Below are 26,830 nucleotides of genomic sequence, written 5' to 3'. Positions count from 1 at the left end.
CCATAAACTACTTACATTTCACTCTGACACGAAGGTGGGCTTTTCCAGACCAATATTAATTCTTAAGGGGAATACAACACTTTTTTCCATAAAAGGAACTATAATCAGTTTCATTTCTGCGTGGAGTTATTGTGTGGGCACAATCTCACAATTATAGCATTATTGTGGCACCACTAGCACAGGCACAGTGAAACATATTGGCATGATAGAACTAGAAAAGAAGCCCTCAAAGTCTTCACAACAATGGCAGCTTTAGAAATTCTGTATTTTGCTGCTGATTATTCATCAAAGTCAAAGGACCCCGTACAGTTGTGTCCATAAGGTAGTAAATGAAACTTTTTTCCCCCTGTAGTACTCCATCACTGAAATAACAAGCTCTGATTCATGCAAAGCAGGTTACCTGCACAGCTTATTAGCAGACAGATTGCACATTGTGCTTGACATTAAGCATTACAACTGTTGTGTGTATGTTAATGAGCAAAGACTAGTTGATGGAGTACATTTGGAGTGATTAGTGGCAGGCAGAGGTAACACAATAATGAAATGAGTTGAGCTTGCAAAACCATTAAAATATAAAAAAACAACTTCTGCAATCATTACTGCAATAACTGGAGTTCACAGGTGCAATCTAGTTAATAGTTTTCTTTGTATGAAACCTTGGAGGTTGACACATCTACTTGAATCAGAAAAGCTTTCCCTTGTGAGTAACTGGAATCTGAAAGCTTATTTCTTGGAAACTTTGGAGCGAAGCCACTTATACAAAAGGTTTTTCATACACAAATCTCATTGCACTTTCATTACTCTGCCCATTTTGACGCTAACAATAGACAAGGTTCCCCTTTTATTTATCTTGGGTACAAATTCAAAACTATGTATTTCATTAGCTTCCTCGAGTATATTCTGTGCCTTTGGACTACTCTCTGGGCTGGTATACACAGCTTTTCTACCACTTTCACTGTATCAGTTTAGAAACAGATTGTGGTATAATCCACCCCTAGTGTGAACAGTGACATTAGTATGGCACTTGTATGAGACTGGCTTCTTTATTTCTGTCTAAATTTATAGAAATTAGAATCATAACACTGGAAGGAACCTCGAGAGGTCATCTAGTCCAGTCCTCTGCACTCAAGGCAGGACTAATATTATCTAGACCAGTGGTTCTCAAACTTTTGTACTGGTGACCCATTTCACATAGCAAACTTCTGAGTGTGACCCCCCTCCCTTATAAATTAAAAACTCTTTTTTATATATTTAACACCATTATAAATGCTGGAGGCAAAGCGGGGTTTCGGATGGAGGTTGACAGCTCAAGACCCCCATGTAATTACCTCGCAGCCCCCTGAGGGGTCCCAACCCCCAGTATGAGAACCCCTGATCTAGACTGTCTTTTACAGGTGTTTGTTCATCCTGCTCTTAAAAATCTCCAATGATGGAGATTCCACAACATCCCTAGGCAATTTATTAGCTCTATGTTATAAGCATCTTTGTATGGCTATACCTGTATCCATGCTAGAGGTTGCAGTGATTTACTCATCTCTGTGTCTAAACTGATATAGTGAAAAAACAAAAACTTGTGTAGAATAGCACGTTGGCTTTGAACTCGGTAAAGCATAGTGAACTGACACCTGCAGGCTTGAGGTCTCTTAGGGAGAGATGGTTCAACAAAATGCAAAGTGACCTTAATGGTGCAATATAATACAGTACATTTAACTGTATGTAAAGCAAAAAGCAGACAGACCACATAAAGGAATAGCTGTTAGGGGCAATCTGTGTCCACCCAGATGATATCAAAGTGGATCTCTGACTACGTATGGATTTTTTATGCGTTATACAGGAAAGATCCCCTGGCCATATTAGGGCTCATTCTAGGGCTCGAGCAGCTTACCTGAGATATGTAGAGCAGCAATGTGGTGCTCGATCCACCCATTACCAATCAGTATTCCCTGGCACAGGCCTCCAGATCAGGTATCAATTTTGGTAAGGCTACCTGCAGTTAACAGTCAAGGAGGATTCCTTGTACCCAACTCCATGCAGACAGACAGCTGCTTGTTAGTCACTAAGAATGAAATCAGTGTGGGCAATCACTTGAAGAGAGAACAGTTACTTAAATTATGGTAACTGCAGTTCTTTGAGGTGAGTTGTTTCCATGGATTCCATGATCTGCCCTCCTTCCCTGCTAACACAGAGTCCTATTCCTATGGGATTCTGTATTGACGAAGGAAGTGAGGAGCAATTAAGCCCACACTGCTCTTTATGCCCTTCGGTATGGGGCACAAGGGCACCTATGATGCAGGCGCAGCCCCAACAGAAGCTGCTAGCCCAAAAGAATCAATACTCAACCACAGTGGGGCATAGGTGCTCCAAAGGTAGAATGCATGTGCAACACATCTTAAAGAATCACAGTTACTGAAGGGTAAATAATCTTTGCTGTTCATTGTCATGCTGGATAAGCAAGCCCAGGGCGCACCTGGTTTTGCAATGTAGAAATCTAGCAGGAGTTTACAAGTGGATTAAACATCCACTGCTTCAGCACTTATTAAAACTACAGTTGTCAGCTCCAGAATGCCCATATTCACCCCAGTTGGGAAATGGTCCAGTCACAATGGTGACCAAATATTTGAAACTAAAATTCAGGTCTCATTCTTAATATTTTAAGCAAGAAAATATTTCTTAATGTTGTCAGAGACAGGTTTTCTTGGCCGTGGGGTCTGGTTTGGTAAATGTGGCAGAGTTTTGGCAGCTGCAAAGGTGGATTTGCTTGGTGGTACTTGTCACTGGGAACAGCCCACTTGTAACCACACTGTAAACTCTGACCTCTCCCTGTACCTCTTGCATCATCTCTCCCAAACCTGATTGTGTTCTTGGGGCTCAGCTGCTTCCTTCTTAGCCTCCAGTGTGCTCTCTGCATGCCTCGCTATTGAACTGTGTAGGCATTGGAACAGTGGGGTCTGGGCCACTGCACATGAGCAGTATTCCCGACAGAACTGCATACCAAGATGTGCACTGTTCAGTGGAGTAGCAAAAAGGAAACACATTGGAGTGGGGGAGTAGGATGCAAACAGCACAGAAGCAGTTGGGAACCACAGACAGTTGGGATTAGTTTCAGTTCCTGGTGTACGTGATTAGAGTACTGGTGCACTCCTATAGGTTTAAAACACATGCCTGGTCACTCTGTCTGCTGTAAACTTTAGATGCAGTATTTTAGTCCATTGTTGTATCTACCTATCTTAGGTTTTTATACTGAGGTCCATCCCCATAGTATCTGAGCACCTTCCATATAAACGAAATAGCAGATGTCAGTACTGAGTGTCATTTTTATGGTGGAAAGGTCTTTTTGAAGAAAGGTTTTGCAGTATTCCTTAATTACTGTTAGACTTTGGATTTCCCTGGTGTCCTTTGGAAGCTTGTTACATAGCTGAACCCCTCATCTGAGAACATCTTGTCCCTAACTCTCATGTGCTTCATCTTGGGCTTTGTGATGTGCATTGTCCTAGAGAAACACAGCTGTGTCTCTGCTTCACACACTGAAATGTAGTCTTTAATGTAGCTGTTGTTTGATCCATTAATTGCTTTGAAGATTATGACCAAAGTCTTAAACTAGCATCAGAAACTAACTGGGAGCCAGTGGAGAGATTTGACCAGAGCCCTGATGTGCTGTGTTCTTATAACTATTTTCTTCCAATGTCTACCCTGCATATTAATAGTAGAAACCTTCTACTTCTCTACAGATTAGTTTTACCCAATGTTTCCTTAATAGAAAGCTTCATAAATGTCTGAACTGCAGTTCAATGCTGGTGTTATCTTTTAGTTACTATAACTAACGTCCGGGCTGGTTGTAATCAAAGATAATGGAGCATGAATATTGTGTGCTTTGAAAGGAGTGTAACTGCTGTCAAGCCTTGGAGGGGAAATGGGCTGGGGTGGAGAGGGAGTCTGATTAATATTTGACAGTTAAAATTTCCTCTGCTTTTTTAATTTAACCCTTTAAACTCTTGAGGGATTTTGGGGCCCTACATTAAGGTTGAACATTGGAGACACATGGTCTTAGGACTTGGTGTACAAATCTGAGTCAAGGTCAGATTAGAGGCCAAAATGGTGATCCAGGACCTAGTGGGGGTCAGGTATGGAATGGGGAAGAAGCTGCTAAGATGTGCATGTGGTTATGGTGGAAATGCTGGGTAGGAGAGGTCAGAAGCTATTGTCAATGTCATAGATTGGGAAACACTGGTTACATAGCACACTCTTAAGTGAGGATTGTGAGTTTCTTTGGAGAATCTTGGTTCTTGCTTTGAAGAGATTAAAAAACTCAGGCCAACCAGAAAGGAAAGGCTGTGAATAACTGAATACAAGGGAAGAAATGAATGTCTGAAAGAGGAAATGTTGTGCTCAGTTTCTTGTAAGTGAAGGGGAAGTTCTGCTGGCAGGAGGAGTAATGAAACAGCAGATCTTTGGGGGGAGCAGTGTGATATTTCATGTTAATTCAGCACAGTCTTATCTCCTGTTACTATACTGTCAGTCTGCTCTATTAATATCTTTCATGCTAACTCCATGCTGTTTTAATTCCCAGTTCCGGGTGTTCACAGCCCCCTTCCATAAGGTAGGCTTCGCGGATTTCTGGCTGGCCGATCAGCTCAACAGCTTGGCTGTGATACTTATGGACCTGGAATACATGATCTGTTTCTACAGCTTTGAGCTCCAGTGGGACAACAATGCCGGACTGTTGGCAGATGCAGGTATAGTAGTGATGAAAACGAGATGGTAACAAATATGTATGAACACTTTGCCCAATAAATCCAGGAACATTGATACAAACTGAAAATTTCAATAGGCTTCTGTCTGTCTTTTAGCAAAAATTCTCCCAATAACATAGGAAACTCATCTCATCATAACTGATGTTCCTTCTAGGCACAACCCTAGAGATTTTATTCTCCCATCCCTTACTACCCTATTTAACAATCCATTTGTCTGGTATAACCTGCTGCTGTGACTGGCATGACCTGTGTATTTAAGAACTTGTTTGCCAAGATTTTGAGGTGTTCTTTGGCAGAGGAAAGACGCAGCAGTTTTCCATCTTGGCTGACAGTTTTTCAGACTCCTTTCCAACAATGCAATCACACTTAGCCTTTTGTTGCTGCTTAGTGTTAGTGATTCATAGAAGCAGTGAAAAGCCGACTACCAAGAATTCAGAGCTTATGGGGAAATATTCTCATGAGGATTTTTTCCCCTAAAGGCTCTTCTCCTGAGGGTCTTCCATATTCCTAATACACTCATGTGGGTTCCTTCCTGTTTTATCTGTGCTTTCCAGGCTATTTCTTCCAGGTTCTATGTTTCAATGTTGGCTTTTCTTCTGGAGGGAATGGCGGGAACTTCCTCAGAGCTCATTCGTGCCATTCATATTCAATTACAGTTGACATTGAGAGAGACAAGGGCTATGCACACTGCCTCCACATCATTTCCAGCTTGGAGAGCAAGAGATGATCTCTGAATTTTAACTCTAGTCTTCCCCATGGCAAAACATTATCTTATGCCTCTGGACCAGTCCACAGTCCTTGTCGTTCCATTTTAACCAGCAACCACTGACAAATCATCTTGTCAATGGGCCTTTAGCATATCTTGAGAGAACTTGAAACATGCTTTCTGTGTGCATCAGCATTGCTCTCTATTCCTCCAGTCTTGCCTACCTCAGAACCTTCCACCCAGATGTATTAAGGCTGCATTCTAAGGGTCTGTTCCGTCTAAGCATTAGTTGGAATTAAATTAAACTGTTCAAAACAAGAAACTGTGTATACTGAACTTTTCTGCATCAAACCAAAAAGTGGAATAAGAACACAGTTCCCCTGAAATAAATATTAATTGATCTAAGGGAGTGAACAAATTCTGTATATTGATGACCTGATGTTTTTCAGGTGTGCTGAGCACATTTTGGAAATCAAGCCATAAGTGACTAGATATGGACATATGTAAGAATGTAACAGACTTTGGAATTTACACTAAACTCATAGCTTTTCCTGCCTTTTCCCCATTACTTATTGGCATAAATCACTGCACACCTAAAAATGGGATTTTCTTATGCTAATTGGTGATGTGACAGTATTAGGAGACATACTCAAATCAGTTGATGGTTATAATTAAAGGGACACATTCAACTTGAAATCTGGCCATTTAAAAACAAGAGTCAAGTCATTTCAGCTACTGTACATCCCCTCGAGGTCCCCTGCTGAATTTGGTGGTTTTGTGGGAACACATGTCTATGTATGTCTAAAATTCACTGTAGCCTTTTTGTAATTTTTTTCCTCTCTTTCATATGCTCCTACATGGAGAGATCCGCACAAACAGGAGAGAAACTGAAATTGAGTATACACAGTGCTATCAAATGCACGAAGTAAATAAAATAAAATAAAATAAAATAGATTTTTTTCCCCTGTGCTTTCATTGATAGTAATCTTAGTTGCTATGTGTAACAATACTAGGTTTTAAAATTTTCTGACTGGAATGTGTTGTTTAAGCTTTGTCTCTTTAAAGCCTAGCAGTGATTGCTCCTGTTATTGAAGTAAAGGGATTTGGAACACCTTCCCTTGACTGAAGCACCTGGTTGTGGGATTGAAAATGTTGAGATGCTAAATATAGATGCAAATACAAAGCAAATTGTACCATCGCTTAGGATATTACAGTTGCTGCTTCCAAAAGCTTAGTGTCACTCATCTCTTCAAGGAAGGTAGAGGCAGTGAGACAATTAGAAGGGAATGAGAGCAGAATTAAATATTTTGTTTCCATGTCCACTGAAACTTCTCTTCTCTTGTAGGTGATCAGATTTGTAACAGCTACTCCTACGGAGTGCGAGCAGTTGTCCAGTGCATCCCTGCTTGGTTGCGTTTTATCCAGTGCCTGCGCCGTTACCGTGACACCAAACGGGCCTTTCCTCATCTGGTTAATGCTGGCAAATACTCCACCACCTTCTTCATGGTGACATTTGCAGCTCTTTACAACACTCACAAAGGTATTGGATTTAGCTATTTCACAAAGCTTTGCAGAACCCTCTGCTGTCTTTTGTCAGTCTCTGCTCCTCAGTCATCTTTTCTCTCTGTGGACCTTTTACGTGCTAATGTTTATAGAGAGAAAACAGAATTATGGATAGAGCCCTGCAAATCCGTGGGTATCTGCTTTATATCCATGGACCATTTTTTGCAGAGAGCCGCTCAGATGCGGATACTAATAATTTTGTATCCACACAGGGCTCTGACCATAACAGACTCGGCAGAATGGAGCAGCTGTGGCTGTCACCCAGCCCCTAGGCTCTAGCTCAGCTCTCTGAATTGCGCACTGGGCATTCTGAGAGTTGTAGTCTCCAGCTTGCTTGGGTGGAGGAGGTAAACTATAACTCCTAGAAGGGAGTGAGCCCAGTGCCATTTTAAAAGAGGTATGGTGTGTAATTTAAACTAGCAGGTGGCAAGGGCCCATGCTGTGAGGGGGAGAGTAGTTATTAACACTCTCTGTCTGGGCCTAGTCTGCATGCATTACTGCCCCCACAGCTGCCTAGGGGTGTCTCAGCTTCCCCTCCCTTCCCCCCAGAGGGTGGTGCAGCACACAAGGGCCAAGGAGTGTAGCCTTCCTACCCAGAATGGGGAACGAGGTATGGTGGGAGCAGAGCAGGCGGTGGGGCAGGAGAGAAGTGAGGGGTGGTTGGGGGCTTGGTACAGCCCAGCATCACTGCCAAGGGTGCCGGACCCCTCCCAAAAGTTGGGGAGGGGTCATGGAGCCTGCCCTCCTGCCCAGAATGGGATGGGGCTGAAAGCATCCCCCTACCTTCCCACCCAGGGCAGGTGGAGGGACCCAGGCTCCCCACAACTTCCCATGTGGCTCTCCTTAATCTGGCTCCAGCTGGCAGTGGGGGCCTCGGAGCCACAGCCTGGCCATAAGAGCCGGGTGGGTAGCTGTAGGGAGCCACAGCGGACCCTCCATCTGCCCTGGGTGGGGGACCCGAGCAGCCCCCTGGCCCATGTCCCCACACCCTGGGCTCCCAGCCCAGGGCAGGTACAGGGTCTGCAACTCCACACCAGCTCCTCACAGCTGCCCACCTGGCTCTTACCATGGCTGGGCCAAGTCGGGGAGAGCCACATGGGGAGCTGATGCGGAGTTGCGGACCCTTTACCTGCCCATAGCCAGGTGTGGAACCTGGGGGTCGGGGCCCAGGCCGGGGGCTGCTCTCGCCCCCCAACCACTACTGCAGACAGGTCGAGGGTCCATTGTGGCTCCCCACTGCTGCCCAGGTTCCCCAGCTGGGCTCACTCTCTTCTTGGGGGGAAGAAGAAGTGAAGGGGGCACAGTCTGCCCTGGTGAAAAGTGCCCCCCCCCCCCCCCCCCCGGTTTCAGCACCACTTGTCAGTGCTCCCCAGATGGAGATATCGGCAGACAATTTTATGGATCATATGCGGATACACACATTTGTATCCACGCAGGGCTCTAATTATGGACAGTACAATTTATATTCTTACCTCACCTCTTATTAAAAGAGTGACAGCTATGAAAGGTAAGAGAATACAATAGAATTGAGGCACTATGGATTGAATTACAGCAAATAACATTGTTTTAAAAAATTAATTGATAACTTTGATATCAGTTCATCCCACTTTTTGCATTGATTGGATCTTCCGCTGGAATTGCTGACTCCTCAGTGAAATGGGACCAGTCTGAAGCATTGATTCATGTATAATCATGCAGGCTTAGATAAACTTTCATCTGTTCAGTACATTTTCCTCAATTTTTCTTCATAATAAAGTATAGTTATTTATTTTAAATTAGTAGCATTTGTCCCCAAGAGTAGGAATTGAGAATTCAGTTTTCCGTTCAAATGAATATGAAATGTTTTCTTTTGGGTGGGGGAATGCAGTTTTTTAATCAACAGTGCTGTGCAACACACTGTCTACCATCGTGAGGGAGGCATTTCAAAATTTCATTTGAAATTGTTGATCTATTCAGTGTAATTATAATGGGGCTTAAAGATAATGGAGAGTTTTAAGGGGATGGTTGAAGGTTACTAGTGATAATAAGGCCTTCTCTTTCCCCTTCAGAAAGAAAATACTTGAAACTCCTAAGAAATTTCCCATAATTTTTTTCTGTGAATAGAGACTAATTTTTGACTCTAGATGTGTAAGGAAATGGACTGAGCCCCTACTTTATGTAGTAGTTACCAGTCCTTTGATATTCAAGGGCTACTATCAGAGATCAGACTGAATGGGGCTGGTCCATTATTTAGGAAGTAGGGGAATGTATCGTGTGCTAGGAAAAGCGCCCCCTGGGATTCATGTATATTTTTATCCCTTTTCTTTCTCAAGCTGGTGGGGAGTTGTTTCCAACCCATTTAACTGCCGATTGAGCTCTTTGATCCCTCAAGTTCCCTATCTCCGTGGCAACTGCAATTATTACTTGACTCTGCTCTTGTTGTGAAGGAAAAAGCTTTTAGCTCCTGCACTTCAGGCAGTCGCCCTGTCTTTCATTGTTCTTTCTCCTCCAAGTCCCACGTCCATCAAAAGCTTTATTCTTTCCACTGAAATAGAAGTCTGCTGTATCTACAGAAATTAGCAACAGTATACACTTGTGAGCCAGTTACTCATCCATGTGTATGGTCAAGGAGATTGATAGAGAAATCAGAAAAATATACAAAGCTTCCTTCTAGCTGTCTTAGTAAGATGTTTCCTTCAGGTGGACATCAAGTTTATTAGAAAACCCTGATGGTGCAAGAGTTAGTGCTAGTTGAAAATAGGTTGGCATCTGGGAAGTAATACAAATAAAACACAAGCCTTGAGCAACGTAGATGGCCTGTAACAATATATTAGTACAAGCTGTCTGAAGACTGAAAGTTAAACAATATTCATGAATGTATTTTGTATCCAGAGGTACATGCATGCTTCTCTTGGGGGTGTTCAGTAGCAGACTTTGTCACAGCTGATAGCCCCCATGTTTGACTCCTCAGTCTGTCTCCCACTGTCACCTCCACAAAGAGTGTTCCCCTAATATATAAGATATTTTCCTACCGGGTTTTTTTTTCTACTGCTTTTCCCAGTCTGAGGCTGCAGTCTAGTTAAAATCCCTTGCTCTTAAACTGGGCAATCAAACAACAAATCCAGGATGTAAGGCCTGCAATTAATGCTTCTGATGAACCTGCCATAATTTCATTCAGGAGGACTGTTTAAGTTTTTCACCGTCAAGGGCATTCCAAAATAGTCACTCTTATGAAGAGGGAGAAAATTGGTTGAGGGAAAGCTTGAAAATACGTACTTGTAAAATGTGCCTGTTTAATATAAGTTTGACCTCTTAGTCCCCTTGAATTTTGCACCTGTGCCAGTATCACTGACTGCAGGTTTCATTGCTACTGTGTGTAACTTTTACATCTCTCTTCAAATCTGACACTTCATAATGAAGTATTTACAAATCATAGAGAGAGGGCCTGTTCAGATTGCTAGTTTAAACAAGGGCTACCCTACAACACATCATCTCATCCTAGGCATAGGGGAGGTGAATTGACAAGGTAATACTGTAATCTTTAGGGTAATCTGATTTTTGAAATACAGAAATGGGCCACCTGTTCCCATGGATGTTACAGCAAGATTTGGATAGCTAAGAGTGGGCAGAAAATGTGCTCACTCCAGTTTTCCAATCTCCCGCTCTCCAGCCACGCTTCTTCCCTCTTGCCCTCACGGCTCTTCTCTTCTTTGCAACCCGGTATTCCCCATCCCTTTGTCAAAGGGCCTCAGGGCCCAGCTGTCTCTGCTAGGCTCTGGTGAATATGCTACTACAGCCTTCTGGCCACACCCTGTTAATACCAGACACTTCTTCAAGGAGTGTCCCTATCAGTGCTCCACTGTAGGTGTATCTGCACCCCTGTGCCTCTACTCAGAGATTTTAGGTAGCAGTATCTGTTTAGCTTGCACATGCACTCTACCTCGAGACTACCTAGCACTGGGCAGGCGACCCCCACTCAGTTCCTTCTCAATCACTTTTGGCTCACAGGGGAGCAAGGAGCAAGCAGTTGTCCCTTCCTTATCTGCATCATTAGCACATATAGTAATTGTTTGTTTTGTTCTCCTTAACAGTTAGTGTTTTTACCTGTTGAGATGAAAGAAAAAAAAGAGAAAAAATTTTAGCTTACATTTCCCATCCTGTCTGGGGGGACTTCCCACCCTCTCCCAGGGGTGTTTAGAAGACACTAAAAGTTCTTTCAAATAAAAAAAAAAGTTTTAAAAATAAAAGAAGAAGAAACTCAAAGTCGTACGAGAAGGGGAAACGAGATCAAATTGCTGAGTTGGCCAGTCGCACTGGGGAAACTCTCTGTCTGGCCAACAACTCAGCTTGGAGGCTTGAAGCCCTTTTTCTCGAGCCTTTACAAGGGGAATATGCTGCTCTTTTTGGCAGCTCTACCCCCTGTGAAGTTGAAGGCTCTGGGGATGATCCAGAGTCAGCACATGAGTACTCTGGAGGCTGAAGTGCCTTCTCCATAAGGAGGAGTTTTAACTTCAGCGCCTGGTTCTTGCGAGATCTCAGCTTTGGCTGGTGGCAGAGGGAGCATTTCGGAGGGATATCGGATTTTCCCAGGCATCAGACACAGTGAGAGAGTGTGTCCGTTATAGGAATTGATTCCTTGCAGGAGAGGCACCTTTTGAAACCAGGGGAGCGGGGCATTCCCTCATGTGGGAGGCTATCACCCCCTAGCAGAAAGGATTGCAGAAGAAAGTTCTTCTTTCCTCCTTGAAGTTGGAAGGGACCTTATGAGGTCACCTAGTCTGGTCCCTGCACTCAAGGCAGGGCTAAGTATTACTAAACCATCCCTGACAGATGTTTGTCTAACTTGCTCTTTAAAATCTCCGGTGATGGAGATTCCGCAACCTCCATAGGCTATTTATTCTAGTGTTAACTACCCTGACAGGAGGCATTTCCTAATATCCAACCTAAACCGCCCTTGCTGCAATTTAAGCCTATTGCTTCTTGTCCTATCCTCAGAGGTTAAAGAGAACAAGCCGGTGCCCAGAATTGCCCTTGTCACCAGGCTGTGTATCACCAATCTCCCAGTCAGTGCGACCCTTACCCAGTGATGAGTCTGACAGTGACCAGGAGGATGTCATCTCCCTGGCTTCTCATCGTGGTCTGCCGTAACAAAACAAGGATCCTCCTCAATTCCATCAAACCGACCCACAGTCATGGGTACCGGCTCCTTTGGGCACCCCCACCACCGATGTCCCCCACCTCCCAGTGGCCATGTTGGGATCATTGGGTGACACATACATCGCACATTTTGCAGTTGTGACGAACTAGGAACGTTCGTAATATTCCCTCTGAATACTGTAGGGGGAGCCTCAGTTCCTGGCTGATCCTCTGTCACCTAGCAACTAATGGCCAGGACCTTCCCCCCTGCAAGGGGATGCTAAAGGTGTGGGAGAACAAAAAGGTCAGGTGACCTCCTGGCCCGGGAAAGGAGGTGGGGCTGGAGGGGTTTTGGGAGTCTTAGGCTGGCTGGGGATGAGGAGTGAAGTGCAGACTTGGGGGTCTGGCTCACTGTCCCCCAGAATGGACTCAGCCGAGGGGTCCTGTTCGCTGTACCTGCAAGCTCTGTTTTAGACCATGTTTCTGTTATTGAATAAAATTCTGTTTTACTGGCTGGCTGAGAGTCACGTCTGACTGCAAAGTGGGGGTGCAGGACCCGGTGGCTTCCCCAGGACCCCGCTGAGGCGGGCTCGCTGTGGGAAGCGCACGGAGGGGCAGAGGATGCTGAATGCTCCAAGGAGAGACCCAGGAGGTGAAGCCATGTGAGCTTCTTGCCCTGCAGACAGTCTGCTCCGAGGGAGAGGAGGCTCCCCAAAGTCCTGGCTGGCTTGGTGGGGAGCAGTTCCAGAGCATCGCCCAGGGACTCTGTGACAGCAGCCATCCAGTGTCTCTCAGAGAGCGTCCATCCGATGGTCCAGAGCCCCTGAGCCAGGGGAGGAGGAAGCTTTTGCAGAACAGGAAGAAGGACTAGAAGGGGAGGCTACCCCTCCAATAAACTTCTCCTCGTCTCCACCAGATGAGGCTGTAATGTCCTTCTCCCACCCCACCCCCCCCAAACACTGGCTGATGATTTTAAGAACTTTCAGGCTCTTACCAAGAGGGTGGTGGGTGAGTTTCAGATTCCCCTACAGAAGGGGGCAGATACACATCACAAGCTGGTGGATATTCTGCATACCTTCTCCTTGTCCAGAATTGCCCTCCCAATTAATGAGGCGATTCTAGATCCTGCCAAAGTAATCTGGCAGACACCAGCCTCCATCGCACCAACGCTAAACAGAGCCAACAAAAAATACTATATCCATCCCAAAGAAGTAGACTTCCTGTTTCAACATCTGCAACCCAACTCCATCATCATAAAGGGTGCAGTTAATGCACAAGGCAAGCAATATCACACCAAGTCAACCTCATATGATCAAGATTAGAAAAAGCTAGGTTTCTGGGAAGGAAGGCGTATTCTTCAGTGACATTGCAGTTTAGAGTCATGAACTACCAAGCTGTCATGGCCAAATATGATTTTATTAATTATGGGAAACTCACTGCATTTCTGGAACATTTACCCGAGATGCAAAAGAAACACTTTCAGGCCATTGTCAGAGATGGTCAGTTAATAGCCAGAACACTACTACAGATGGCACAGATGCAGCTGATACAGCAGCCCATTCAGTGTCTACAGCAGTAGTAGTGAAGTGGGCTTCTTGGCAGCACTCTTCCAGGTTGCCCAAAGAGTGCAGGTGACAGTAGAAGATCTCCCGTTTGAAGTCCCAAGCTCTGCAGAGAAAACAAACTCTTCTCTCCACACTTTGAAGGATTACCAGGCCACATTACACTACCTGAGAATCTATGCTGCAAGAGAGAAGAGAAGAGAGAGCCCTCAGCCACAGCATAGGTCGCGATCTCCTTAATACCCCCCTTCTCAGCACTAGTATAAGCTCCAGTATAAGAGGCTGAGGGTTCAAAAGCAGAAGTAGTCAGCATCCCAATTCACAACCTCTCAAACCGCCTCTTCTAAGCACTTTTGACTAGTTGGTCGAGGGCCTGAACAATTATACCTTGCAACATCAGCTGCCCTCTACACACCTGTCACACTCCTTTGGAAGTTGCCTGGCCTTCTTTCACTGCAGTTGAGAAAATATCATCTCAGACATATGGGTCTTGGAGAGTATTTCAGAGGGTTACGTCATTCAGTTCATGTTTTTCCCCCATTCCCACCCTCCTTCCCCATCCCTCTTCAAGGACCCTTCTTAGCAGAACCCACTTCATCAGGAAATAGATCATCTGTTATGCTTAGGGGTCACAGAACCAGTCCTGGTTTTATTTCTATTATTTCCTGCTCCCCCAGGCAAAGGGAGGTTGGAGGCCCATTCTAGATCTAAGGGCATTAAACAAATGCGTGAAGATGCAAAAGTTACGATCGTCATGCTAGTTGCCATTATTCCAGCTCTAGAGCAAGGAGATTGGTTTTCAGCCCTCAACCTACAAGATGTCCACTTTCACATCTCTGTGACTGTCAGACAGGAGATTTCTATGGTTTACATTTGGGCAGGACCATTATCAGTATAGGATGCTCCCATTTGGCCTCTCGTCCACACCTAGGGTATTTTCCAAGGTTCTCTCCATTGTAGCGGCGCACCTACAAACATCGGGCATTATCTACCTAGATGACTGCCTCCTCAGGGCTTCCTCATTCAGGGATGCCTTATGAGCCACCCAGATGACCATGCACACATTTGTGCAGCTGGGCCTACAGCTCAACTTAGAGATTGACACTGACCCCAGTACAGTGACCAAAGTTTATTGGTACCAGCCTTGATGCAATTCTAGTGAGGATGTTCCTCCCGCTACACAGACTCACCACCCTCACAAGTCTCAGAGACAGACCAGCCCAGCCCCAAAACATTGGCCAGGGATTGCCTGCAGCTGCTAGCTCATATAACAGCATGCACCTTGTAACCCCAAATGCCTGGATGTTCGTGAGGTGTCCTCAGATGTGGCTCACTTCTGTCTAGTCCCTAAACAGGGACAGGCAAACTAAACTGCTATCACAATTCTCTGCGTAAAGTGCTTTCTAGACTGGTAGAAAGACCCATCCAATGTCTGAGCAGGCGTTCCATTCATGCAACTATCACCAATGTTGAATCTGATGAAGGATGCCTCCCTAATAGGCTGGGGAGCTCACCTACACGACCACAAGATTCAGGGGTTGGAGCAAAGAGACAATCTGCACAGCTTAGAGAAAGTCCAGTTACAACTGTCGGAAGTTCTATGAATGTCTGGAGATCCTTGCTTTGGCTGCTTCTGCATGCAGTGGATTCTGAGGTATCCCAAATTGCATTCTGTAGTTCACAGGAGGATAGCAAGTCTAAATCAATAAATTTAATGATTGACATCATCGTATTTAATTCAGGCCCTATCCAGGCACAGCAGTATATGGTGGTAGTAGGTTGAGAGAGAAATGGAAGAGCCATTCATAAGAACATCCATACTGGATCAGACCAAAGGTTCATCCAGCCCAGCATCCTGTCTTCTGACAGTGGCCAATGCCAGATACTTCAAGGGAGATTAACAGTATAGGGCAATTTTGAGTGATCCATCCCTTGTTATGCAGTTTCAGCTTCTGGCAGTTGGAGGTTTAGGGACACCCAGGACATCTTGTCCAAGATCAAACAAAATGTTGCATCCCTGACCGTCTTGACTTCATGAATTTATTTAATTTTTTTTAACCGTTATACTTTTTTCCTTCACAACATCCTATGGCATCCACAGGTTGACTGTGTTGTCTGAAGTAGTACTTCCTTTTGTTTGTTTTAAAGCTGCTGCCTATTAATTTCATTGGGTGACCCATAGTTCTTATGTTAAAACACTTGCCTATGCGCTTTCTCCACACCATTCATGATTTTATAGACCTCTGTTAGATCCCCCACTTAGTCATCTCTTTTTGAAGTTGAACAGTTCCAGTATCTTTAATCTCTCATATGGAAGCTGTTTCATACCCTTAATAATTGTAGTTGCCCTTCTCTGAAGCTTTTCCAATTCTAATATATCTTTTTTAAGATGGGGCTATCAGAACTGCACACAGAATTCAAGGTGTGGGTGTACCATGGTTTTGTATAATGGCTTTGATATTTTCTGTATTATCTATACAGAGAACAGTTTCTAAAGAAAGCAAGGTGTTCCCCCACACAATAACCGACACCCCAAACTGAGGATTATTTCATGTATATGTTGTGGGGCTGGGAGAACTGGCAGGATGCCATTACTAGGAAAAGGATAAAAATTATAGAAAATGTGATCTGAAGAGAATGCTTTCTATCCTAGACCATTTTTAATAAAAAAAAAACCTAAAGTCAACAGCACTTGTGAGATCCTGTTCCTTGACTTGCTCTCCCCTTAATCCTGTTTTGCAAGGCCTCCCATCTGTCTGTCTTGTATCTTTCCCTTCTATTTAGAACTGTTAGTACTCAGATAAGTCAGAGGGTGATTTATGTTATCGCTAGTGCCTGATGGAGAAGTGAGTGACCTCTTGGAGTAATATATACTTTTGTGATAAGATTTACTAACTTCTTGTTTTTATACTTGTTCCTTTCATCTGTTTCGTTGTAATATGGCATACTTGCAGCTCCACCTGGGGAACAAGGGAAGGATAATTTGGACCAAAATCCATAATGTCTGTCACAATAACTGCTGTGAGCAAGGATGAATTTTGTCTGAAACCCAGTTCTCCCGTGCCCAAGAGGGCTTGAGTAACGAGTTGTGTTCATTAGCTAGTCTTTCTGATCCTCTCACTCAGAGCAGTGTCATTAGTGAAGAATCTGAGGCATTGCCATAGGGAGATATTGTTGTTGCTAGGTCAAAAACCATAACAGCTTTGACAATCCTGTCATCGCTAGGATGGTAGACTTGCTAGCATGGCTTCTGAAAACTAAATTGCTAGGTCTCTACCTGTTTGGTCACCATTTCTGGTGACATCCTGCTAAAGAGTCTTTAAGAGTAGAACTGGGGAGGATGAGCAACAAGGCAGCAGGATTTTGTTCAGGCTACTTCAGGATCTTCTAAGTGTTCACATCTGTTCAGGGAGCCTGCAGGTTTCACTTGTCCACAACATGTACTGTTTAAATGGAAAAAGTGAGATGACTGAGGCTGCAGTATATACTTGGTGGAGAAAACCTCTGCCAGAGACGTTCATACGTAGTGCTTCAGGAACTGCCACTGTATCCTGAATGGCAGCACAGCTTGGAGATGCAAAAAGAAACTTTCCCAAATTTCATTGGTCCGTCAGCATGATCATATAGGACACTTGACAGTGAGAGCACCCAGATGATGGAGAAGATACCTCTGTATCCTCCTGTCTGTATTGATTCTTGTTGGTCCTAAAGCTCGCCCTCTGAAGGCTGATGAATTTTAATAGCTGTAATTTCAAGAACAGCCGAATAACACTGTTTATGTTGCTTAATATAGTCTTCAGTTAATGGTGACCGGCTAAGTGAGAGTATTAATGAAAAAGATGAGAGCAGAAAGGATGATCTGCTGATCTTTCATTTCATGGGCAATTAGAAATGGAACAGTTTGATTTTTATGGAACTCTTTAAGACCAATTTACTATATCACAAGCAAGCTGTTTTCCTTTTGAATACACAACCGCAGTCTTATGTGGTGCTGCAACACTCTAAGAAAAAATACAACCCCATATTTAAATAATTTTTATTTTGTTAATTGGATTTGTGGTGTTATTTCTGTGGGACTCTTTATTTTGGGTTCTCAAAGCTCTTCCGAAATTCTGTGGTGTAATTAATTATTGCATCTGTCCACAATCCTTACATTTGCATTCCCAGCAGATGTTGTGGTTCACCATAATGTTTACTTCTAATTAGTAGGACCTGATCATCATTCTGAAAAGTGGATGGACTGGTAAATACGTCTTCCCCAAGGAGCAAGCTGAATACCAGTAGATCACACTTCATAGAGGTGCTTGAGAAAAGTCACCAAAAGAGTGATCAAATCAAGTGTGACAGATATTGCAGCATCTTATTCTCTCTTCACTGTAATTAACATAGTTGGAAGAAATGCTCTTTTATAGACATAAGTGGCAAAATAGTTGTGAAGGCTTAAAATAACCTGTCTACTGAAATAACCTACACAAATGTTTGTTCTACCTCACCAAAGATAACCCACACTTACATAGTACTTTTCATCCAAGCATAACAGTGCTTTACAAAGATAGGTTAGGATTATCCCCATTTTACAGAATCTGATGCACAAAGAAGCTAAATGAGTTTCCCAGAATCCTACAGAAAGCCTGTAAGAGAGCTAATAAGAATGATCTCCTGGCAATTGCCATTCATCTTGCTACATTGTAATAGATTGTGCCTTGGGACTGTGGAAAAAGGTTTACAGGAACTTTCAGAGATGTTTGCAATGTAAAATGCTCATACTTTACAGAGCGTACCAGTGGGATAAAAAGGAGTACTGCCTATAGGCGACATAGGGATGTTTGGTTTGTGTGCCAAAGCAGCAAAGTCCATTTTTGTGTGGAAGCACTGCCATTGGTCGTTGTTGAACAGAGACAGGTATCCCCTCATGCTGAGCTAGTACTTTCCTGCCATTTCCTTACCAAATATGCCTGCTTATTATGAGAGCCATAGAACTGATCTCAGGTAGTTATAAGGCTTGACAATAAATGCATTTGTGGGTTGCATTAGCTGTCATTCTGACTGGTTCTTATGTAGATGAGTCATTTCCGCATGTCACATTCACCCATTGCATTACGGAATAGATGGCTTAATGGAGGCATGTCATTCAGTGGCTAACTAGGCAGTAACTTAAGATGGTTTTTGTATATCTAGTCCCTAGTATATTGCAAATGAGCTTTTTATTTTGGATTGTGACACTACAGTTCTGGTTTTACTCAAATTTACAGGGGAAATCCTGATGATCTACTCTTACGTTACCTGCACAAAATTCTCTGTTACTCACACTCTAGGGCACCCACCTTTACAAGTTCCTAGGGCTCAAGGCATAACCCTCTTAATTTAGGCACCTCCACCCTTTCCCGGTTCCTAAGGCTCCAGGCGAAAGACACCTAACTTTACTCCTCTGTGGGCTCCAGGCCCTTCTACTCCATGGGCTCTGGGCCTCAGAGTAAACACCCTTTCCCTGTGGACTCAGGCTTAATCTTTTGCAGGTTTACGGGGTCTTTTACCAGTGAAAGAGCCCTATACAGTAATATCCTACGTAACCTCTATTTATGAACAATCACCAAAACCAGAATGCACATGCTACATATACAATACTCACCACTTCCAATAAGATAAATTAACTTTTCTTGATAGCCAGTCAGGATCAGGTCCACCTGGGGGACTCCAGTTTCTGCACGGTGTCGTTGGCAGAGTGTTGTGGTCTGGCATTTCTGTTCTTAGGGCTGTGTCCTGGAGCTGGTACCCCCCAAAGAACTTGCCTTTAGATCCCAGTGTATATAGTGAAACTTGAGCCCAGCTTAGCTATACCTTAACCAATCATTATATTAAACATTTTAGTAACCAATCCTGACATTGTAACAAAATTATATAACCACTCCTACCTCATCACCTAATTAATTTACACCTGGCAAAATTAATTCTGTAACAGACAGAAACAATTAAAGAACCAGACAGAGATTATGCAGGGAAACAATAGGGAAGTGGGAACCATAATGACAAAACAATAATGAAATGAGGATTTCACAACCACAATTACTGATGAGTGATTTCTTGACAGACAGAATGCTATCAAACTAAGTTTTCTTTAACCACCTTAATATCTGATTCTTTATCTGGTGATAGTTGGTGCCATTAGGACGGGGTCTCCTTCTTAACAACCTGATATTACATTATTTTAATGTAATTTAGATACAATGTGAGGGTGTGACTTCCTGCTTCTCAGCTAATGGCTGCTGCTCTTTTAACCTGACTGCAGACGAAGGCCTTAGGCTTTAGGTCTTGCAATATGGCTACAGACAAAGGCCTTATCCTTAAACTTAGGCCAGGTCAAGTTGGGCACCACTTGATGATTGAAGGCTTTTAATTCAAGCAGGTGGCAGAAGTCTTACAACAGTCAGTCTCATACCATGCAGCAGTGCTTACCTTAGATTTAGGTTTTCTGATAACCCCAGACTTCTTTTTGCTTTTATCACAGCTTTCACCATCAGCAGAAACCACAGCTAGCTGCAGCAGGAAATGCACCAGGAATGCTTATCAAGGGCCATTGTACTCCGAGCCAGGTCTTCAGTAACCCTTGGCATTGATTTTAGCTGCATTGAATAGAATATAGTGTTTACTTTCTGCAAGATAATTCAGGAGGGTAAACAGATAGCATTCACTAAAGCAAAGTCAATATTAACTACATTCACTGTGATATTAATTGTGCGGCTCTGCTGTGGAAAATAGCCCTTTTTTTTGGTCTGTGTTTAGAATGGGTTATAATTTGCAGATACTTTATTATTATCTCAAAATGCTAGTCAGATATTCTGAGTCCCCTGAGGTGCTTTTAGATTTCGGGATATTTGCGTTTCTGATTTGTGTGTGTGTATTTTTTATATACATTTCCTTAACTTTCCACAACAGAAGGAGGCAGGTAGCACAAGTGCTGCTACATGGCACTGAAAGACTGGGCAACCCTTGGCCTTACAGAAGTTGCAGTTTTGCTAATGTGAAGATCCATAGAAATCAGCATTTCAGTGTTACAGACATTATGTGCCTACAGCTTTATATGCTGAAATGCTAAACTGTTTCCTGTGCCATTTTCCTATTCACGAATGCATATGTGAGCAACATACTGTAGTCAGGGGATGCTCTCTGTGTTGTTGCCCTCCAGGGCTTCTAATTCAAAGGGTCTCCAGGCTGCCTGACTTTGCTTCTCCAGATCTCACTTCCCATCTTTGAGCTCTCTTGAAGGTGGTTTCAGAATTTCTATAGGTGATGAGCAGCAGAAGTTTAGATTTCTAGAAGAAATCATATTCAGGGCCTCTCAAATGGTAAAAGCACACTATCCTCCTTTCACATTCAGAGATTAACAGCCCTTTTCTCCACTCTATCATAGAAATTTCAAATGCCCCTGTCCTGCAGAGTTCCTGAGATCTGCAGCAAAGGGGGTAGGGAGAAGGCTCTGCTACTTCTCTCCAATGGGCCTTAGGGGCGATGCATGAGTGGAGCTGCCTTTTCGTGCCCCATAGGAGCCAAATTGCACCCAGATTCTACCTGTGTTCCACCAAAAGACGCTCAATCCTGGTCTTTGTTTTAAGCTGCCTACACTAATTTTCTTCTTGCCCCTTGTTTTTAGTCTTTTCCCTATATTGTCTGTGTCCCGTGTTTGAGTTGTAGCAGATGGAGAGTTATGTCCCTTATGGGTTCCTAGCTTGGGCTGATTGAAGACTGCATCAGGCCAGGAAAGGTCTGCAGTCCCCTAATTATACAGGCAGTCCAAGGGAGATAATGGAATCCATCTTTTCCATACTGTCGAGAGAGGTGAGGAGATGAGGGAGCAAGTACTAGGACACTGTCTCTTCCTGAATCTCTGTCTTCCTAACAGCTTTCTGGCAGTTTCCAGCACTTCATTATGTGAAGAAGTACCAGTGGGTGAAACTGTTTTTGTTTAAATAGACCCTGACATTACTATAAACATACCCAGCATGTATTATTTCTGCCGAAGTGGCAGGCATGTAGTAGATGGAAACTCTGGGCGGAATGTCAATGCCTTGATTTTTTCCAATCTTCCGTGCAGCATTGAAGAGGGCCACTAGGACTAGCCAGTGGAGATTGAGATATAATTGCTTGCCTAGAGCGGTAATATCTCTCGGTTACACCACCTGAATACCAATGAGAAAGAAGGAGGGTGTCAAACAGAATCAGGGGGAAGAGAAAAATAGGGGTGGAAAGGAGGACAAGTGATTAAGAGAAGAGACCAAAAGGCAGAGTGAAGACAATAGACCGTTTTTGTTTGAAGTCTGTTACTGGGGAATGATTTGTATTTGTAACGAAATTTTCAGGAGCAAAGTACATTACATAATCAATGATTTAGAAAAAAAATGGGAGAGGGAAAAGTATGCAGCTTGACCCAAAGTGCCAGTGAAAAGAATACTCCTAGGGATGAGGAGAGAAAGGAAACAGAATCCAGGATGAATAACTGGAAATTAGCACTTCCCTTTTAGCTTGATGGATAATGCACCAAGAGTTTTTAATTGAATTCTCTCCTATACTGCCTTTCTCACAATAATTTGACCTCAGTAACTCTTCTTAAGGTAATTTAGCTTTAAGTAACATTAAAACTTGACATCATCTTGCTGTGCAACTGGCTACTTAGGTGCAGTTTCATCAGTTCCAGCTTCACTGACTCACTGCCATTCTATATGTCGTTTCTGAGAAATAGAAATCTATGGCCAGATCATTCCTCTCCATCGTCAGAGAGTTCCAAAGACAGTTTGGGAGCTTGGAGAATATCTCTGTGGCATTGTTTTCCTTTCCTTACATCTTATGGATGTAATCCTGCAAGTGCACTGCATGGCTCAAGCTCTGTATATGAAAAGAGGGCTTGTCTGAAGAATGTTTTCTCTGTGGTATCTGTAGAATAAATATAAAATTAGAGAACTAAAAGTTAGCTTTACTTTGGTTAAAGAAAGATTTATTATAAAGAAAGGCACTAATTAGCAAGTAAAAGAAAGGCCTTGAAAGTAATGAGTTATAAGGGCAGAAGGAATGAAGTAGGGAGGATGTCTGGTTCAAAGAATAGCTAATGAAATAAAGGGAATTTCTTAAAAAAAAAAAAAAAGGCCTCTGACTGATAGGGGTGACTGCAAATGGTTTTAAACAAGATAAAGAGAATCTGTCTTAAAAAGAGCTAACATGGACCTTCCCAACCCACCTACCAATGTTATCGCAAAAATTAGGGCCTACGTGAACCCAGGTGCAACAGAAAAACAGCTGATCAATGAGAGGGCGGGAAAGAGAGAGAAAGGAAAGGCCTTGGGGAGAAAGGAGGTTATAAATCTTATCTGGATTAAGGCTGGAAATAAGGGTGAACTGTCTCAAACTGTTATTTAGCTGAAGTCAGTAGTTGGCAGTGACATCGCTTTGTTAAAGGGGATAAAAAAGTAAACTTGTAAAGGGTTTATTGCTGATACCTGCCTGACCAAGTTGGAGCTGGTCAGTATAGGTCTAAGGATCCCTGAGTTTAGCCCGTTTGTAAGTATTTTGATCTAATGCTTGTCAGTGTTTTGTTATGAGTATGGTTGTCATAAACAGATTGTTAAGGGTTAATGTCTCTTTCACCTGGAAAGGGTTAACAAACAGGGAACTAAACACCTGACCAGAGGACCAATCAGGAGACAAGATAATTTCAACCCTGGGTGGAGGGAAGTTTGGGTGTGGGTACTTTGTTCTGTGTCTGTCGTCTCTCTGGGCTCTGAGGGGGATCACACTGTCTCCAGGCTCTCTAAGTTTCTGTTCAAATAGTAAGTAGAACAGGCAGTTTAGGTCTTGTAATTGTTTTACTCTGTTTGCACATGAGAATCTGGCTGGTTAACTTTTATACGTTTAGTTGCTGGGAATATTTTGATTTGTATTGGTACTGGGGGAAGGGTTTCTTCCTTTGTCTGTAAACTATAGGACCCTGTAATATTTACATCTTGAAGTTACAGAGATAACTCTTTACTTTTTCCTTTCTTTTATTAAAAGATTTCGTTTAGAGAACCTGATTGATCTTTCCTTGTTTCCTTGTTTTATCCCAGGGGACTGGGTTTAAACACCAGGACTGGTGGGGGAGGAGGGAAGGGAGAGAGAGAGGCTAATTTCCCTCTGTGCCAGAATTACTGTCTCTCTCAGGGAAAGTCTGGGAGGGGGAAGAAGGGGGAATGGTTTATTTCTTCTGGTTTTAAGAATCCAAGGGATTTGGGTTCTTGGGGTCCCCAGGGAAGGTTGGGGAGATCAGAGTGCCCCAAAACACTATATTTTTGGGTGGTGGCAGTGCTATCAGATCTAAGCTGGTAATTAAGCTTAGAGGAATTCATGCAGGTACCCAAAATTTGGACGCTAAGGTTCAGATTTGGGAATTATACCTTATGACAATGGTAAATAGCTTATTTTGGTTTTTAGGTATGTTTATAACAATACTATTTGGCCTTTGGATTTAATAAAACAATTTATGATTAAATTGGTGTCATGGTAAAAACCTGCATAACTAATAATCCCAACAGCATTGCTTCTTTCTGCTCCCCAAAGCTGTGGGGAAGCCTTGCATAGGGCTGTCTCTTGGTATCCAGTTGGGGTGGGAGGACTAAACATAGCTGAGAAGCGGTTTGAATGCACAGTCTCAGCATATTTGGCCCTGGTCCCACAGATCTTGGTGGACCAGGTGCTTTAAGTCACTCTTGTCTCATTCTGGAATGATGCAATGGAAACTCCAAGGGGAGCTTGCAGCCCTTCTGATGTGGGCTGTTCCCATGTAAAGGTTGATCTGGGCTCTAGTTTGTAACATTCAAAATCTGCACTATAAGCTCACCCATTTGCCTACTCTAGGGTGAATCAAACTTTGGAAGCAAGGAGAGGGGAAGGCGGTATGTAGCACTAAGATTAGCTGCACCATGGCACTACATCTGATAGGTTGAGGAATTTTCTGTGCATGCCTCCAAACAGGGGAGCCTGTGATACATTCTGAAGTGACCATGGTGGTGAGGAGGGGATGTTACCAAACCTGCCCCTTGATCTCTCCTGGAAAGCCTTATTGGCTAAAGATTCATTTAAAATTGTTAGGAAGATGAAAAATTCTACACAAATGTTTCCTATTTTACACAAAAGCAAGAAAGCCAGTCTAAGAAAAAGACTGAAGAAAATCACTTTTATATACTTTTGTGCTATTAATTTTAGACTCCACTGCACATAGGCTTTAATAGGTAGGTTAGAGGATGTGTTGTGAAGAGAATGAGTGTGTATTTGACCTATATCCTGCGCATCATGTCCTGAAAGGCATAATGGAATGAATGTACTGTTACACTATGTGTCTCATTTTCACTCCTATTAATTTTATTTTGTTACCTCATATACACACATTACATTTCTATCGTAATTATTAAAATGAAAAGAAGAAAGAACAAATCGAGCTAGTGCTGTTTTTGTGATCAGGAGGCAGCTCTAGGAATTTTTATTGTTTTAAAGCCACATACCTGGAAAATGCATCACCACAGTTTGTTATATTATTGCAGAATCGCTTTTGTATCGGGAACATTTCTATTGGGTTTGTTAGTAAAGAATCAATTAATAAGCAATTGCAGTCACTATGCAGAATGACACCTAATAGCAAAATGGTGCAAAAGTCTCAGTTGTACAATCCAATATAACATGTTTTATCTTTATAAACTCTTTATGGGCCCAAGTTTAGGTTCTGATTCAAAAAGAAAATAAACAGTACAATTTATTTTCTTCCCTAAGTATTAAGAGTGTGACAAATATAAAAGGTAAGAGAATACAGCAGGAAGCAATATAGTCAGTCCTCTGCTGGAGTGAGAGAAATAACTTGTTTACAAAAATATACCTACAAACTACCAAGTTTCCCAAATAAGGCAAATTTAAACAGTTATTTCCATATCAAGCACAACATAGTGAAGTGAGCTTGAGGAGGAATTCAAACTATAACTTAAAGGTATCTCTGATAAGCCTTTCAGAGAGTTTATTTAGCCTGGTGGGACAGGGAGCTTAGTTAAAAGGGGAACTACCATCGGTCATGTGGAGTTTTGGTGGTCAATTTTGGTGCTTCTATAAGAAATGTTTAAAATTATGCAGCGTCATGCTGTTGTTTCTCTCTTGCAGCTCAAAACCACAGCGACACCCAAGTGTTCTTCTACCTGTGGATTGTCTTCTATTTAATCAGCTCCTTCTACACCCTTATTTGGGACCTGAAGATGGACTGGGGTCTCTTTGACAAGAATGCTGGTGAAAATACCTTCCTTCGGGAAGAGATCGTCTATCCACAGAAAGTGAGTGCGCAGCCTTTTGTCATTTTGGGGAGGGTCTGCCAGTGTTTTAACAGAACACTTTGGATTAAAGACACATTCTGACTCGCCACTGGAGTGTCTTAAATGCAGCGTGTCAGACGTTCTGATCGTATAATCTGTCCATTACCAAAGAGAAAGTCTCATCCTTATTATGATTATTGAAAGCCATAGGCGCTGACTCCGTGGGTGCTCCAGTCCTGGAGCACCCATGGGAAAAAAAGTAACAGGTGTTTAGCACCCATTGGCAGCCAACTTCTCCATTTCCCTGCTCCCCCCCCCCAGTGCCTCCCACCCGCCAGCAGCCCCGACGATCAACTCCTCCCTCTTCCTCCCAGTGCCTACCACCCACCATAGTCAGCTGTTTCGCGGCATGCAGGAGGCACTGGGGGGCACTGGGAGGGCATGCTCAGGGGAGGGGGTGGACATGGACGGGAAGGGGCAGGGAGGGCACTTGGGAGAAGGAGTGGGGTGGCGGGAGCAGGGGCAGAGCAGGGCGGGAAGCGGTGCAACGGGGTGGGGACTTTGAGGAAGGGGACAGTTGGGGGCAGGGCCCAGGCCCGGAGGAAGCCAGTGCCTATGTTGAAAGCTGTAAGAGGCATAGACTATATTTTAGTATTACAGATAGCAAAAAATAATATCCATTGTGATGGGTTTGGTCAGAAAGACCCTCTGGGGACTGTCACCTGATGTGCTGAAATTACCTCTGAGCCTATTTTCCCTGTCAGCTTGGGACTTCCAGAACCCTGTCTTGTTGAGCCTGACACGCTAACCTGCTGCAACACA

At 43.3% G+C, this 26,830-nt stretch overlaps 1 protein-coding gene across 1 annotated transcript in view; it reads left to right on the top strand.

Annotated features, from left to right (window-relative positions):
* The window catches only part of XPR1 (xenotropic and polytropic retrovirus receptor 1), a 253,284-nt gene that overhangs the window by 212,286 nt on the left and 14,168 nt on the right, over positions 1-26,830 (top strand). The window contains exons 10-12 of the mRNA XM_032796188.2: positions 4,568-4,733; positions 6,803-6,997; positions 25,863-26,029. Coding sequence (XP_032652079.1) covers positions 4,568-4,733; positions 6,803-6,997; positions 25,863-26,029 — 528 coding nt within the window. The remainder of the gene's footprint in view (positions 1-4,567; positions 4,734-6,802; positions 6,998-25,862; positions 26,030-26,830) is intronic.

This window comes from Chelonoidis abingdonii, chromosome 7 (assembly GCF_003597395.2).
Source record: "Chelonoidis abingdonii isolate Lonesome George chromosome 7, CheloAbing_2.0, whole genome shotgun sequence".
Classification (NCBI taxonomy): domain Eukaryota; kingdom Metazoa; phylum Chordata; order Testudines; family Testudinidae; genus Chelonoidis; species Chelonoidis abingdonii.
Note: the sequence above shows the minus strand (reverse complement) of the source record. Positions and strands in the feature narration are given on the sequence as shown.